Here is a 16,150-nt window from a genome sequence, read left to right on the forward strand (position 1 = left end):
CAATACTGCAGCATCATAATCATTATTTATCATCCATCATCATTCATCCGCAGCACAGTCATCCTCCACTGCAGTATCAGCAGTAGCTTCATCATCATCATTATAATTGACATTCATCATCACCTGAGTCAAATAATTACCACCATATTAGAATCATCATCATCATCATCGGCAGTATCAGCCTCATTATCACCGGCGTCCTCATCATCATCATCACCAGCAGCATTATGTATGTTGAACTTCTTTCGCACCGTGCGTAGCCAACCCCGCTAATCGGTATGAGCAGCTGCCCCTCCCTCCTGCACGGGGGTCGGGCAGCCACCCACGGGGCAACCTGCGCGGGGGGCCCGGGCCACGACCTCCACGTGCCCCCCCCCACCACCCAGGTGCCCCCCCCCCAGCCCCCCCCCCCCCGGGGCTCGCGAATCGCAGTGGGGATCCTCGCCATGGTGACCGCAGCGCCCCGCGGGTCGCAGGTTGCGTGCGTGCGGAGATGAAATCGTTCCCCTTCGGTGAATTTACCCCAGGACCTCCATCATCATCATCGTCATCATCGTCGTCGTGGTCGTCATCAATCATCATCATCATGATCGTCATCCTCGTCGTCTCGCTGCACCCCAGAGCCCTGGTGTCATCACAGGCCGGGCCCGAGACCCCCGGACTCGAACCTGGCGGCTGAGGTTGGCGGATCACGCGCAATGTTGTGAAGCTCGGGTGACTGTGTTCACAAAAGCAGCGCGCTAACCGCTGCGCCACCACTCACATAATCCACATGGCTATCGTCAGTGGCGAGTGCTATCTGAACCAGCCTTGCCCCCCCCCCTCCCATCCCCCACCACGCTCCGTTTCCCACGCACCCCTCCAACAATCCGTACTGCTCAGCCGTAGAGAATTATGGTCAGCAGTCGATTGACAAAAGATACAGTGATCAATTAATAAATCATTCAATTTATCTAGCGTTACTAGTTACCTGCCACGATTTGTGCTTGCGTTTTCCACAGCACCTCCAATCTGGCCTTCTCCACCTGCTAAATGTATCACATTTAACCCGGTCCTAAGTGTGCATGTAAATATTCGGCGACGATTCGTATATATGGATGTGCTATGAAGAAGGGCCATTGCCCGAAATGTCAACTGTTAGATGTATGTTTTTCTTTCGAGACCACGTCGTATTGTTGACGAAATATGTGCTGGGACGTTGTTATTTCTGGTTGTGCACCGCTGTGTGAACATAATGTGCAAACTCTAATAAATACTCTATACATCCTGTGAAGTGTTTTTTTTTTTACAGTTGCGTCTTCATCGAGCAGTAGAATAAAAAAAAAATAAGGTGCCTCTCAATGTAATGCTCGTTATCAATTGCGAAGCAAATTGATAACGCGAAATCAAGTGGCGGTCAGAACTTTGCAGAGCCACTTGCCTGTGAAGCTTTGGTCCAGTGGCTAGGTGAGAACAGCGGATTGTGTCGTGAGGCTCGGATGAATCAGAATCTTTATTAGACTGGAGGAATCCGATGAGCTATGAAGCGCTTTTTCACACATGGCCAGTATGGGCGGGTCATGATGATGTTGCTGATGGTGGTTGTGGTGGTGGTTGTTGTTACGCCATTGTGGGGCACGTGTTGTTTCAAGACTATTAATGAATTTCCCGGTATTCATCGCCGCGACATCGCATCAACAACATCATTAAAATCTATTGTGTAAATTCATAACACAGACTAATCATTAGCAGCTTTGTGCAGAATCACATGAGTGTGGATTTTAAAAGGGGTGTTAAACAAATCACTGGCAAACGCAAGGTGAGTGACATGAATGCGTGAAAGGAGATCAGCAGGGCGCACAACAAAGAACATTCATGAGAATACTTAGAGACGGGCAAAGTTGAAGTTGTCGTCACGTGCGGCGAGAGAGCAAGAGACTGAACGTAAATGTTTTGACGGGGAAAATGAGAGGTACCCCGAGAAGTCGCGGAAGACGGCGAATTAACTTTGAACAGAGGCAATTTTAACAACTGCGTGCGCCGGGGAGTGTGTGATGCACTGTTTTATATGAGTTAAGCATCGCGGAGAGAGACACACACATGGAAGGGTGGTCTATGATCACCGACGTCTCTGGGAAAAGACACGGCACGCCGAGAGACAATTTCACCTTCAAATGTCCGTTCGCTCAGCAACAAAGACACTTTGCAAAACGTGGTTCAAGCTGCCGTGACCCGGATTATGGATTTCGCAGTGCACGGCGGCGTTCCCTGGATTGCAAGTCCAGAGTGCACGCGAACCATCGAACGCGCACAACGGCAGCACACTTTGAGGTTGATCACGATGGATTATATAACTGCGTGGTCGGATGAGATATTGGGCACTTCGAGCTCATCCACGCGTCGTAGTCCACTCCGCATAAACGTGGTGGGCTTGGAGGAGGTGCCGTACCCTGGTTCGCCAGGAGAAGGCAGTACAGCGAGTGGACCAATCGCCATCTGTTACCAACTAAACTCAACGTTGTTGTATTTTACCAGGTAGTGCCCACTGATTTATTGTGCAGGGATAGAGTGTTGTTCCCTCGCACAAGGCGTCCGTTTTCTCCGGGTGCTCTGGTTTCCTCCCCATGTTGTATAATAAACTCTCTTTATTAATTTCCCGCACCTATGATGAGCACTGTTGGTTCCGTACGGTGCAAAAGAAGTTCAGCATACGTACATACAATTTGCAGACATGGCATGTTGAATACTCAGTAAAGACGGTGCATTGGAATCTTAGCAATAACAGGCGGCTAAAAAAAAAATGTCTCTGGTCTTAAGTGGAATGTGTGTGTGTGTTTTCTTTCAAGGGTGGAGATTGCTATTTTATTTTTTCCTTCATAAATAAGATGTCCGATCGATTTTACGAATGATTTATATTCGAATTTAGAAGCAGCGCTGCTGCTGGTGGTGGTGGTGGTGATGGTGACATGCCGGGCAGCCCAGCTGGTGTGGTGTGTGTACGAGGGAGTTGTGCAGTGGGGAGCGGTCGTGTAGCGGTCAGCGCTGCGCCACCAACACCAGTGACGATTATCTGATGCGGTCCCGGGCCTCCCCTAGGTCGACTCAGCCTCAAATTGAGCACCTGGTGCTGTTAGGCGCAACTCGCTAACAGCACTTGCCCCAACAGTCATGTTACAGCCATGTTACAGTCATGTTACAGCCATGTTACAGCCATGTTACAGCCATGTTACAGTCATGTTACAGTCATGTTGCAGTCATGTTACAGCCATGTTACAGCCATGTTACAGTTATGTTACAGTCATGTTACAGGCTACGCGGCGGATCTCTGTCTCCGTCTTGGAGTGATTCCCCAAACTACGCCGTGAAGCCGGAGACTTGAGCTCGACTCCCGGGCACGGCGAGTGACATTCGGGATGGCACCCACCTGCACTGACCTCCAGTGTGGTGAAGTATGGTCAAACACCCCCCCCTCCCGCCGCCCGGCTCCCCCACCAGCAGTACTCGACAACAGCGTTGGGGGGAGTCCTTTCATCCAGCAGTGGATCGACGAAGGGCTGTGGAATGTTCATTGTTACCGTAATCAGCGCGACATGGGCTCTCCATCATCGATGAGCTGTGCAGAGGAAGAGGGAGAGAGGGTGGAAGACGGTGGGTGGGGGGGGGATTGCTGGAGGGAGGGAGAGCGCGAGGTGTTGGGGTGGGGGGGAGAAGAAAGAGAGAGTGGGGGAGGGCGCGTGAACAGAGAGAGAGAGACAGGGAGAGAGAGAGAGGCAGGGGGAGACAGAGTGACGAGAGAAGAGGACGCGTGCCACGGATTGCGCTCCGGTTCTGCAGCGATATCATCACCATCAACATCACCAACCAACATCACCGCCACCACCACCACCACCGCGAGCATCACCACCACCACCACTGCCATCAACGCGTCCGCTGGGGTGAGACGTTCTCTCGCTTCTCGGCCCCTCCGTCGCCACAACGATTCGTCTCGTTGCGAGCGTTGATGTTATTATCGCTGTGTTTTTTTTTGTAGTCATTCCTGTTGTTGTCGTTGCTGTTGTTGTTTGTTGTTTAGTTTTTATATCTGGTCGTGAGCGGGAGTTGCCCGCCTTCCCCCTCCGCCCGTCCATGGCTCAGCTTCCGCAGCTGGAAGCGGAGAGGGAGGCGCTCGGTTCGGGATTCGTTCACGCAGCGCGACTCCTACAGCGAGGTACGCGGCGGCACGGCCGCTCCCACCTGGTTCATCCCCACACCCTACGGCTCCCACCGGCTCCCCCACGACCGCGTTTTCACCCACGGCCGTCACCCCCACATGATCATCTCCGGACTCCGCAGATGCTCGTTTTCATCCCCGCTCTGACAGCGCTCCAGTTATCATCCTCACTCCCTTCCTGCTCCCACGCGGCTCTCGCACCTATTCCTGCTCCCAGCGGCTCCCACCTGGCTCTCAATCTGCTTGAACCCGCCCCCTGTAATCCTCCTTTGAATCCGAACGTCCTCTTCACTTAATCCCGCGCCCGTTAGAATCACATATTGCTCCCACCGGCTCCCAACCCTGCACTCTACCCCCCAAACCCGAGCTCTCCCCTTCCCTCCCCTTATCCACTCCTCTGCTTCACCTTTGAGCTCTTATCCAACTCTTACCCTGCTCCCACCGCCCCCATCGCTCTACTCACCGACTTGCAGCTGTGATGGTCTCTCTCTCTCTCTCACCTTGCTGCAATCCGGCCCCCTCTCACGCTGCTTTGATGCCCCTACCTGCTCCCCTTCAATTACCATTCTCCTCTCATTCTGCCCCCCCCCCCCGTGCCCGGCACCCCACGGCGTCCCACGCTACCTCATCCACGTCGGTTTTCTCGACCTCTTGGGTACTCCGTTTGATTGTTGCCGCAACTCCGACCCTGGCCACGCCGGTTTTCATCTTGCTCGGCCGACACCTACTCTGCCCCCCCACGTGGCTCTCTCATTCTGACTCCCTGCTCCCACCTCGACTCCTCTCCATTCTCCCCTCCGGCTTTCCCGTGGCCCCGGTCCACTCTCGAGTTGGCTGAGTCATCTCCACGGTGCCTCCTCCACGACTCCTGCTACAACGGCGCATGGACAATTCTAGGGTCTGGGAATCTGGGACCCGGGACTTGTCGTGGGGAGTTGTTGGGATTGTGGGGGAGCGCACGACCCCCCCCCCCCCCTCCAGCTTCCCTCCCTTCCACGCCCGCCTCGAGGAGTGATTGATGTAAGGGCGACCCACCCCCCACTGTGAGAGAGAGAGATTCAGAAAAAAAGTGCTTCGATTGGTGACATGCCGGGCAGCCCAGCTGGTGTGTACGGAGGAGTTGTGCGGCGGGGAGCGGTAGTGTAGCGGTTAGCGCGCTGCGGCGCTACGAACCCGGAGACCCGCGTTCCATTGTTGCTCAAGGCCACCGACAACAGTGACGATTATCTGATGCGGTCCCGGGCCTCCCCTAGGTCGACTCAGCCTCAAATGAGTACCTGGCGTGGTGTGTAAACATCGCCACTGGGGAGACAAAGGTGGCCGGGCGATGTGTTGGTTACCCACCCCCTCGTGCGCCGTGCCGGCCTTCATAGGTGCTCCCTAACAGCACTTTCCATGACAGTCTGTTTAAAGGCTGTATTTGGGGGGGGGTCTTTGTCTAATTCTTGGCGAAGCCGCGCGTGCTACGTCCGATTTATTCCGACGCGAATCTGTCTCCGAACAGGCATCCACACGTACACCCATCCTCGTACATACGCACGCATCAACAAAGATCACCCCCCCCCCCACGTATAGCCTTAACAGACTGTTGGGGATACGTGCTGGTAGCGAGCACAAACAGTGTTTGTGTTGGCCAACACACCACTCCCCGGCCGCCTTTGTCTCCCCAGTGCAGATGTGAACTGATGCTCATTTAAGGCCGAGTCGTCGACCCAAGAGGAGGCCTAAGACCGGTTTAAAAATTTGCTGCGAGGGGGTTCGTAGCGCAGTGCGCTAAGCACTACAATGCTACTCCCCCACAGTACATATGCATATACATACATTATTATTCTCCCACATAGCCGTATAGACTAGGACCTTTTCGCGAGTATCTGCTCGAGGCCAATCAGTTTCAAAGGCGATGCATATATGATATTGTCAGAGCATGTGTGTGTTGAATGTTCAGCGCAAGTACCGTGTGCGGTTAATGCAGGTACTTGATTCCTTGATAAATGCGAACTCTGGCGTTTGAACATCTCAGCACAACGCGTGTTTTGTTGGCAGAGAGGGCGATAAAACCTAGTCATGTGTCAGCCTTGTAGACTGCTGGGGGCAAGTGTTGTTAGCGAACGCCGGATAAGTCCGGAACTGCGCACGAGGAGAGGGGACCGGGCGGGGGTGACCAGTACCACGCCCGGCCGCCTTTGTCTCCCCAGTACTACGTTTTTATGTTCACTTCAATCGCTATAGAAGTTCGCCTTTGAAGGGAATCGAACCCATGTGGCCGGGTTTGTAGCAAACCGCTCGGCCACTCCCACCGTGTGCGTGACTACGACTGCACACAACCAGCCTCAGCTCGCCACTAAGTGGCGGTGACGTCACCGCAGCTCTTGTACCAGGCTCGGTGCACTTGGATGATCGTGGTCGTCATTGTCATGCGTTGCATCAGACTCCAGCGACGAGTTTTGCTATGGATCCCCTGAGTTGCACGGCAGGGTTCCGACTCGTTGGTCGCTGTGTACGTGGTTCCCCCTGTGTACACGGTTCGCCGCAACGCGAGGCTGGGCGCTGAATAATCACCACCGTCATCATCATCATCATCAGCAGTAGTAGTAGCCATGGGCAATCCACTGCTGGAAGAAGACCTCTCAAGCCGTCGCCATCTGTCACGGCTCCTTGCCATGTAATGGGGAGCGGCAGCATCGCGGGCGAGCGCACTGCGGTACAACACCGGCGACCCGAGTTCAAATCCCGCGCACGGCCAATTCATAAGAGTGGCGAATATTTGAACGGGGCCCGGGTCCTCTCCTGAGGTTGACTCGGCGCTTTAAAGCGAGTACCTGGTGCGGTGGTTTATTAAATATCAGCCCAGGGCCACATCGGCACCGAAGGTGGCCGGGTGCGTGGTGCCTGCCGCCCACCCCGCCCCATAGCGCGCCTTTTCGAAATCAGAATTTTTATTTAGACTCGTATGAATCCGATGAGCTATGAAGCTCTTTTATTTGTTTGTTTAAACAGCTGTTCAGTATGGTCGGCATTAATAGGTGTTCGCTCGCAGCACTTGCCCCCAAATTGTCTCTAAAATGGCTCTACGTTTGGGAGAGGGATGTTTGGGAGGGGGATGTGTGGGAGAGGAAGGAGAGGGATGTGTGGGAGAGGGATGTGTGGGAGAGGGATGGTGTGGGAAAGGGATGTGTGGGAGAGGGAGGAGAGGGATGGTGTGGGAGAGGGATGTGTGGGAGAGGGATGTTTGGGAGAGGGAGGAGAGGGATTGTGTGGGAGAGGGATGTTTGGGAGAGGGATGTTTTGGAAAGGGATGTGTGGGAGAGGGAGGAGAGGGATGGTGTGGGAGAGGGATGTGTGGGAGAGGGATGGTGTGGGAGAGGGAGGAGAGGGATGGTGTGGGAGAGGGATGTGTGGGAGAGGGATGGTGTGGGAGAGGGAGGAGAGGGATGTGTGGGAAAGGGATGTTTGCGATGCGATTAATCGACCGCGTGGCGGGCACGCGCAAGCGAATCTCGGCGCTCGCGGTCTGCTCTGCGTACCTCCTCTCGGACGGGTTCCATTCCTCTGGCTACCGCTCCGTTATTATTCTCGCCCGGGGGGCGTGGGAGGGGGGGGCGTGCTCGCGGCCATCGAATGTTGCCCGTGACCGGCTGCCCCTCCTCGTGGCGACTTGACGAGTTGAAAGTCGCGTCACGTCGCTTCATGTGTCTCCGCGCTGGGAAGTGCGACTTTGAGTGGCGTTCAGTGTCATCAAAGTGCCCATCTGCCCCCCCCCCCAACCGCCTTCTCTGAAGAAAGCGCGCCACGTGACCCGTGGCGATCGGCGTCATCCACAACATCACGAGCACCGCCACCCTAATCATTATCGTCATCATCACTAGCATAATCACCGCGTCGTCACTATCACCACCACCGACACATCATCATCGCCATCATCATCACTATCACATCATCATCACTATCACATCATTATCATTGTCATCATCATCACTATCACATCATCATCACTATCACATCATCATCATTGTCATCATCATCACTATCACATCATCGTCATCATCGTCGTCACTATTACCACTGTCGTCACTATCACCACCACATCATCGTCATTGTCATCATCATCGTCATCATCATCGTCATCATCATCGTCATCATCATCGGTCATCGTCATCATCATCGTCGTCACTATCACCACTGTCGTCACTATCACCACGGCATCGTCGTAACCACCACGTTACCGACATCACAATCACTGCACGTGGTTTATGCAGCCGGCTGCAGGTGCTTCCACGAGCTAGATGAGGAAGTTCAAATCCCGCTCCTATGGGGGTCGCCAAATTGAGTCCCGCTGCGGAGTCGTCCCATTGGTTCCTGCCATGGGAACGTGGAGTTTCTACCAATGGCTCAGCGCCATGGATCAGTGAATAATGGTGATGGTTCGTGAATGGGTATATGATTGGTGAATAGTTAGATGATGGTGATTATTATTTCAGCGATTAGGTGGATTATGGGATGACAATTAGCAGTGAATCGGTGAGCAATGATCGTGGGAATAGGTAGATATTAATTATCGACGAATCGTTGGATGATAATTATGATAAGTGAATAGGTAGATATGACGGTAAGCGAATAGATGGACAATGGCCCGTGAATAGGTGATGATCCATGCCTAGTTGGGCGACTATTATGATCGGAGAATAGGAAGATGATCAGTGAACAGGATGATTGTAAGTGAATAGGTAGATGTGAAAATTGGTGAAAAGGTGGACGATGACTCGTGAATGGGTGGATAATGATGGTCGATGAATAAATGGATGATGATTGGTGAATAGGATGATGTTGGTGAGGATCAGGAAGTTTGGTCACCCCTGCTACACACATTCAAACTGTGCTGGTGGTGGTGTTTGTTGTTGTGGCTGCTAGGTCCAGGCGGTCACTTGTGTGGGCACGGTTAGGGTGGGAGTCGTCAAATTCATTCTCCAAATGAGACTGCAAACTTCCCTTCTGAAAATGAGTCTCGAGACCCAAAAATACCTTCTTTCTCCGGAGGAATAAATTACTTTGAATGTCAACAACGCGTCATTGTAATCCTCGACATCCTCCAAATCATCCATAATTGAGGTTTTTGTTGGGGTTAGATCGTGTAAATATATTAATGTGTCGTTACACCCGCCACCACCCGACACAGCCAACTAGTAAGGGTTGTCACGTAAACAGAACGTGGCCAATTCGTCACTATTATAGCACACCGGTGTGTTGGAGAGCCAAGCCACGACATTTACAAGCGTGCCAACCCTTACTAGTTGGCTGTGTCGGGTGGTGGCGGGTTTTCACGACACATTTATATATTTACGCGATCTAACCCAAAAAAACCTCTGTTATGGATGATATTGGTCGCGAAAGCCTACGTGTTAAACGGATCCTCCGCATCCTCATCATCACCATCTGCATCATCATCCTATGCGTTCTCACCACTTGATGATTCATGAAGTGCTCCCCTTGCTCATGTGGATGAGACGGGGGGGGGGGTCTCTGATGAGGGCGGTGATGAAGTAGGGCAGAGGTTGGACTGAAGCCTCTACTCATCCCTCTCTCTCTGAATTGATTGCAAATTGGAGAATACGCTCCTTCAAAATTGAAATTGGCAAACGTCTCAATGCAGGTAAGAGGTACAGGCGCAGCCCTGAATGTGCGCACTCACGCCCCTGCAGGCAGAAGGGCATCCACTAGAGGGGAGCTTGAGACAGCCCCTCTCGAGCTCCGGCTCCCTCCTCAAAAGGAGTCTTGAGACTCGGTAAGGCTTTTTTTTTTTCTGGAGGCAGGAATTACATTTCATCATCAAATCGTTGGCATTCACATCATCATAATTGATTATAGTCAGTGTCACTATCACCGCTGCATCATGTTCACTGTCATAATTATCATCACCACGACATCACCGTCATCATCATCATCTTAATTATAATCATTACCACTGCATCATCGTCATCATTGCCATAATTGTCATCATCATCGCCACATTGCCATCGTCATAATTGTCATCATCGCTGTCATGATCATCATCATCATTGCATAATCGTCGTCCTCGTAATCCTTGAGCCACAATAAATCAATTGCTGGATGAAGGTCGCCATCTCTCACGGCGCCGCGATGTAATAAGCCGGCGACCAATTCAGTTTCTTCTACATTCTACGAACCCGTGAAGTGCCATTTAGCGAAGTAATTCTCGAAAAACCCACGTCCGACTCGCTTGGCGATGTAGATATTTGACATATATTTTAAAATAAAATAAAAAATGTTACCGCGGCATTGACCACAATGTGTGTTCCACTTCGTTGAAAGTCGAGCATCAATTGTCCTATGGTTCGGCTAACCTCGCCATAGGAATGTGGAATTTCCACCACGAGCTCGGTGCTGTTAATAAAGATGAGCGTCAACCCAGCACTCGCTTAGCACGGAAGCACGTGTGCCATTATTGTTGATGTTATCAGGCAGTGAAGGAGTTGCGCATTGGTTAGCGGATTGCGCCGTGAAACCGGCAACCCGAGTTCCACTCCCAGGCACGGCCAACGTCAGTGGCGCGTGATGTGCGGGGACCGTTCCTGTGTGCACCCCCCCCCCTCCACCTCATTCACCAACCAGCATTGACCAGCATGGGGAAATATGCTCAAACAACATCCAATAGTTGATTGTGACAAGGGTAAGCAAATGAAAGTTATATGTGTTGCTGCAGGGTGGCGCAGTGGTTATGCTTGTGTCTGTGAATCCCCCCGTTGTGCAGTGTGTGTGTGGGGGGGGAGCGGTGGCGCAGTGGTTAGCGCGCTGCGCTATGAACCGATCCTGGGCCTCCCCTAGGTCGACTGGCACTTAATTTGGCACCTGATGCGGCGCGTCTTTTCAAGGTGCTCGCGAACCGCACTCGCCCAAACGGCGCGTTAAAGTGATACATAGAGGACCGTTGCCTTTGTGAGTTAAGGTGTGGAGTTTACATTCTCCCCATATTCTGCTTGGGGATTCCTCTGGGCTCCACGGTTTGCTCCAATCGCTAAAAGATCAAACCAGACGAGGCATTGTTGGATTGGGGGGCGAGGCGGGGGGGGGGGGGTAACTAGTGGCTCTGTGCGGATGATCTCGTTTCTCGTTGTCATCGACGGGGAGTCTCGCTCGGCTCCCTGCGAAGTGGGCGCGAGGTTGCGTGAGCCGTGCTCCCACTCCCCACCTCGGCGCGGGCGATTAATAATGCACGCGGTCTGGAGCATCAATCAGAGGGCCCGCGCTTCGCAACACGAGAGAGAGAGAGAGAGCGAGAGTGGCTTAGGTGGTGGGGGGGGGCAGACCGGGGGCGTGGATCGTGCTGGCGCGACCTGGCTTGTGCCACGGTCGATCCCGAGAGGCACTTGTCTTTTGGAGCTGATATTTTCAAATCTCGCCTCCTCCTTTCCTTCCTTTCGCTGCGCCATTAGCGGTCACACGAGAAACGTTTAAGCGTGACGGACAACAGGGTCGATGCGTCGCGTAGACGTTTGTGCGCACCGTATGTTTGTACGTTGACCTTTATTCGTACCGTACGTAACCAACCGTGCTAATCGGAGGTGCACGGGAAGGACAAACTAAACACAAAGAAAGCAGTTCTAAAGAAATGAGTTTTCATTCGAGATTTAAAAGTTCATAGCTCCAGTGGCTTGCTAATATCGGAAGGAAGAGCGTTCCAGACGGCCGCAGAATTGCATCGGAAAAATGCGCGATGCGGTGACCGTCTTTGTTCGGTGGTTAGCCAAAAGCCGCCGCTGCGAGAATGATCATAGTCCGCGTGATGGTTTATGTTCCTTGACAAGATCAGCAAGCTATTGTGTGGTTCATTTGTGGCAGGCACTTTGTGTGTGTGTGTAATGAGTGAAAACTACTGGCGTGCTTGATGCCCCATTTACAGGCCCGGGTGCCGCACATGGACAACTGCCACACCCGTGGGCCGCCCCCCGTTGGCTGAACTGCAGCGACAAAGCGATGGGAGAGGTTGAGCCAGGGTGTGTGTGTGTGTCTGTCTGTGTGTGCTTCGAGATGCTGGTGCATTAAAAGCGTCGTATAAACGCAATTATCGATCCTGGCCAAACCCCGTTGGGGTTTCCACGTGGCCAGGGGATGGCAGTTACAGTATTTGGGTTCATTCGTGAACTTTCGCTGAGAATAGCGTTCATCTGAACACTTTTTCTGCCACATTTCACGATTATTCTGCTATCCCACAAAAGGACCAAAATACCCCAGTTACACCCCCCCCCTCCATTCCCACATCTTGACAGATCCCAGCATGCTAAGCAGCTTTGAGCCTGGTGAGTACTTGGATAGGTGACCACTATTTGGACATTCAGGATGTTTGTGGGGTTGGCTAGAAGATGGCAGCAGAGTATTCTGGATTCTTAAATCCATCTTGTGGTGTGGACCTTGGAGCGTCATTCCCTTGTTACGCATGCTGGGGTTTTTTTCTGCCCACACAAAGCAAAACGCTTCAATTTCGATTTAAAGCTTTCGTGACTGCAGGGATTCATCTTCTTGGTTCTTTCGGTAAAGTCACGTAGAATGGAAACAATAAAAATAATAAAATAAAACATAATAAAATCATTTTCACGACGTTTCGGCTACAACGCAAGCATCCGTCATCAGGTGAAGACCAGGTCTGTCTCCCCGACAGACCTGGTCTTATTATGTTTTAGTTTATTATTTTTATTTTTATTGTTTCCATTCTACGTGACTTTACCGAAGGAACCAAGAAGATCAAAACGCTTCACTTAAAAGGAGTTGGCCAAACGTTTCGATGCAGGACCCTCCAAAAATATATTGTCGTGAGGCTCGGCGTGGCTTTCCTCGAGACATGCTGAATGCGACAGTGATCAAGATAATCGTTAGCGTCGTTGTGAAGAATACAAGTAAATAAACATGCAGACGATACGTTATCCATCACTTCAAGTAAAAAGCAATTACATCGTTTTTTACGCAACCCATCAGCCGCACGGCCTTCTGGGAACGCGTCATTTCGGCGACGCGACGAGCAAAACTCTGGGTTGGTTTCGACACGCAATGTTTCATCAGCAGATGTCAGGCTTGCCTGACCTGCCAATGTTACAGGCACTCACCCCCCCCCCCCCCCCCGGAACAAAGTATATGAGCAGATATTACGCCTCCTGCACATATCCGTCTCTCCGTGTGTGGATAAAAAAGGGTCACTTATAAAGGACGATTTCAGAGGCAGTTCTACGTCATCCACTTCCATGGTTTATTTTTGACAAGGGTGGGGGGGGGGGGAGGTTGATGCACTGTTCCCTGCTGGAGTTCCAAATAGACCACTCCATCTCACGTCACGGCGCGGACGGCACAGTGGGGCAAATGTCGTTGGGGGAACAAAATACCAAAAAAAACACGCAAAATCGTAACAAACTAAAAATATATATCCCTGCCGATCGATGAATCTGGGTGCTCGTGGCTTGCTTGGGCAGCGCTGCGGCAGAGCGACGGATGCAGCCGCGGTGGGTGCAGAAGCAGCAGCAGCATTGCGAGCCATGAGAGCCAGAATGCGTTTTAATTAAATTAATTCGGTCATTTCATTTCAGTCCAGTTTCATTAACTATTAACAATCGTTCTCTGTTTAAAAAAAAAGGTAAGTCGGCGAAAGCGGAGTCACATTTGGCCAATTCGAAAAACTCCCAACGCGAATTGCTCAGTGGGGAATTACACAATCACCCCCCCCCCCCTCTACTGGCAGAGCTAATTAATGTCCGCTTGCAGGCCAGGTGCCGAATCAACTTGTGCTTCACAGGGATAGCTGCCACCGGGGTTGACCCTTCGAATGTGGTGATGAGCTGTACCCGGGCGTGAAGGTGCTCATCGTTCACGACTTATTTTTGTTTTATCATTCAGGAGACCCAACGCCGAGTCGTTGGGCAAATTTTTTTCAAGAGGGTCCTGCAGCTACATTTTTTTTTATTTTAAGGCCTTTTCAGCCAATTAATCATGAGTTACGTTTATTATACGAGTGTGAGAAACCCGGAGTGCCTGGAGAAACAACCACGCTCTCCACGGGCCAGCAACAACAACACTCCATCCCTGTACAGATGGAGACCGATGGCAAATGAGTCCAATGGCTGTGCCGCATTCTCGTGGCGTGCCCAGGGTACGGGATGAAGGGGAGCTTCACGAAGTTCGTGCGACGATCCATCCACCCTCGCTGCTGCCTCGAACAGTGGCGGATTACAGTCCACGTGCAATAGCCACCAAAACTCTCGTGGGCCGTTGAACGTTGGTAGCGAGGGTTTGCGCAATTCGCACACCACCCGATAATATCAGTAAAGTCACGTGGGTAAAAAAAATTAAATTAATAAAAGTAAAATAATTTTAATTAATAAAAAAAAAATTTGCCTACGTGACTTTACCGAAAAAAACCTAAGAATATGAATCCTTGCAGTCACGAAAGCTTCAAATCTAGAATCGATAATATCAGCTCTGCCAATCGGTGACCTCAACACATCCTTAGTAATACGTATGTATATTCAATGAACAAGTTTGGTCTTGCCCAGTGCACCGCGGTCTCTGATAACGTCGCAGACTCGTCTCGTCTCGTCACGGCCGGTGGCGCGTCGCTCCGTGGCGAGCGGAAGCCGTGGCCACCGTCACGCCCGATGACGTTTCATCTCCCCTTTACGGTCATCGTCCTTGGCTAAAATATAAACAAGATACTCGATTGGCAAATATCGTCACTAAAGTCGATGACGATCGGTGGGTGTGTGGATCGTCATGGTGATGATGAGTGCATAGGTGGATCACGATTATGATCATTGGATAGGTGGATGATAGATGATGATTGATGATGAACAATGTTTTCAACACGAGTGGATGATTGTGATAATGAGTGGATAGGTGGATGATGAAAATGAATATAGAGGTGAGTGGACGGTGAGTGGATGATGATGAATGTAGACGTGGGTGATGAGTGGATGGTGAGTGGATGATGAATATAAAGGTGCGTGGTGAGTGCACGATGTTGAGTAGATTACGATACAATGATGCGTTGGTGGGCTCCAGCCATCGTCATCGTTGACTGAAATTAAATCCGCACCTTCATTGATGAACATTGCCGTCTCTAATTTTGTTATGGCAAAATCAACACTGGAAGGGGAGAGATGAGGGCTCGCATCTCCTCCCATGATGCGGGTTGGAGGGGGCGTGTGGGGTGGGGTGGGGTGGGGAGCTGTCTGGTGGCAGATGGTGGTTGTAAGGTCTCTAGGGCATCCGGGGCCACGATCTGCCGCCGCCGCTGCTGCTGCTGCTGTTGAGTTTGATTTTGCATGATTAGTGAGGTTGACATTTATTCATTTCTTGTCTATTTATTAACTCTCCCAGCGGCGCCGGCTCCCTCAAGCCTCGTTCACTTGACCTCTCCTCACTCGACCTCTCTCGCACTGCAGTCCCTGCTTTGACCTGTCCTTGACCTCTCACTCTTTTTCGCCGCGTCCCAATCACTCACCTCTCTCCTCCCCCCCTCTCTCCTCTCCTGTATCCACCTCCCTTTCTCACATCGCGCATCTCACCTCTGCCTTGCTCCACTTCATCTGAAAGCCCATTCCACAGTAATCATAATTATTATTTTAAAATCCTTACCCCCTGCCGTGCACGGCGGCAGTGTGCTTTGGTCGCGCTGGCGGTAGCTATCGAGTGGCCCACGCATTGTGTCCTTTGTACTCGGGGCCCACACCAACAACGCAACGCCACTTGTTCCCGTGTGCGCCGTGTCTCCGTGTGCTGCGTCTATTCTCTCTCCCTGTGTTGTCTGCTCCCTCTCTCTCTCTCCGTGTGCTGTCTACTGCTCTCTCTCTCTCCGTGTGCTGTCTGCTTCTCTCTCTCTCTCCGTGTCCGCTGTGTGACTTGCAACCAGAATCATCCCCGAATGTTCACAACCTCGCCATGAAGCTAAGCAGGGCTGAGCCTGGT

The 16,150-nt window shown here is 51.7% G+C and overlaps 1 protein-coding gene across 1 annotated transcript in view; it reads left to right on the forward strand.

Moving 5' to 3' along the window:
• Positions 1-4,068: 4,068 nt before the first annotated feature.
• The window catches only part of LOC144724127 (KH domain-containing, RNA-binding, signal transduction-associated protein 2-like), a 43,132-nt gene continuing 31,050 nt past the window's right edge, over positions 4,069-16,150 (forward strand). Inside the window, exon 1 of the mRNA XM_078603031.1 lies at positions 4,069-4,186. Coding sequence (XP_078459157.1) covers positions 4,105-4,186 — 82 coding nt within the window. The 5' untranslated portion in view covers positions 4,069-4,104. The remainder of the gene's footprint in view (positions 4,187-16,150) is intronic.

Source organism: Lampetra planeri, chromosome 2, assembly GCF_965212315.1.
Source record: "Lampetra planeri chromosome 2, kcLamPlan1.2.h2, whole genome shotgun sequence".
NCBI lineage: Eukaryota > Metazoa > Chordata > Hyperoartia > Petromyzontiformes > Petromyzontidae > Lampetra > Lampetra planeri.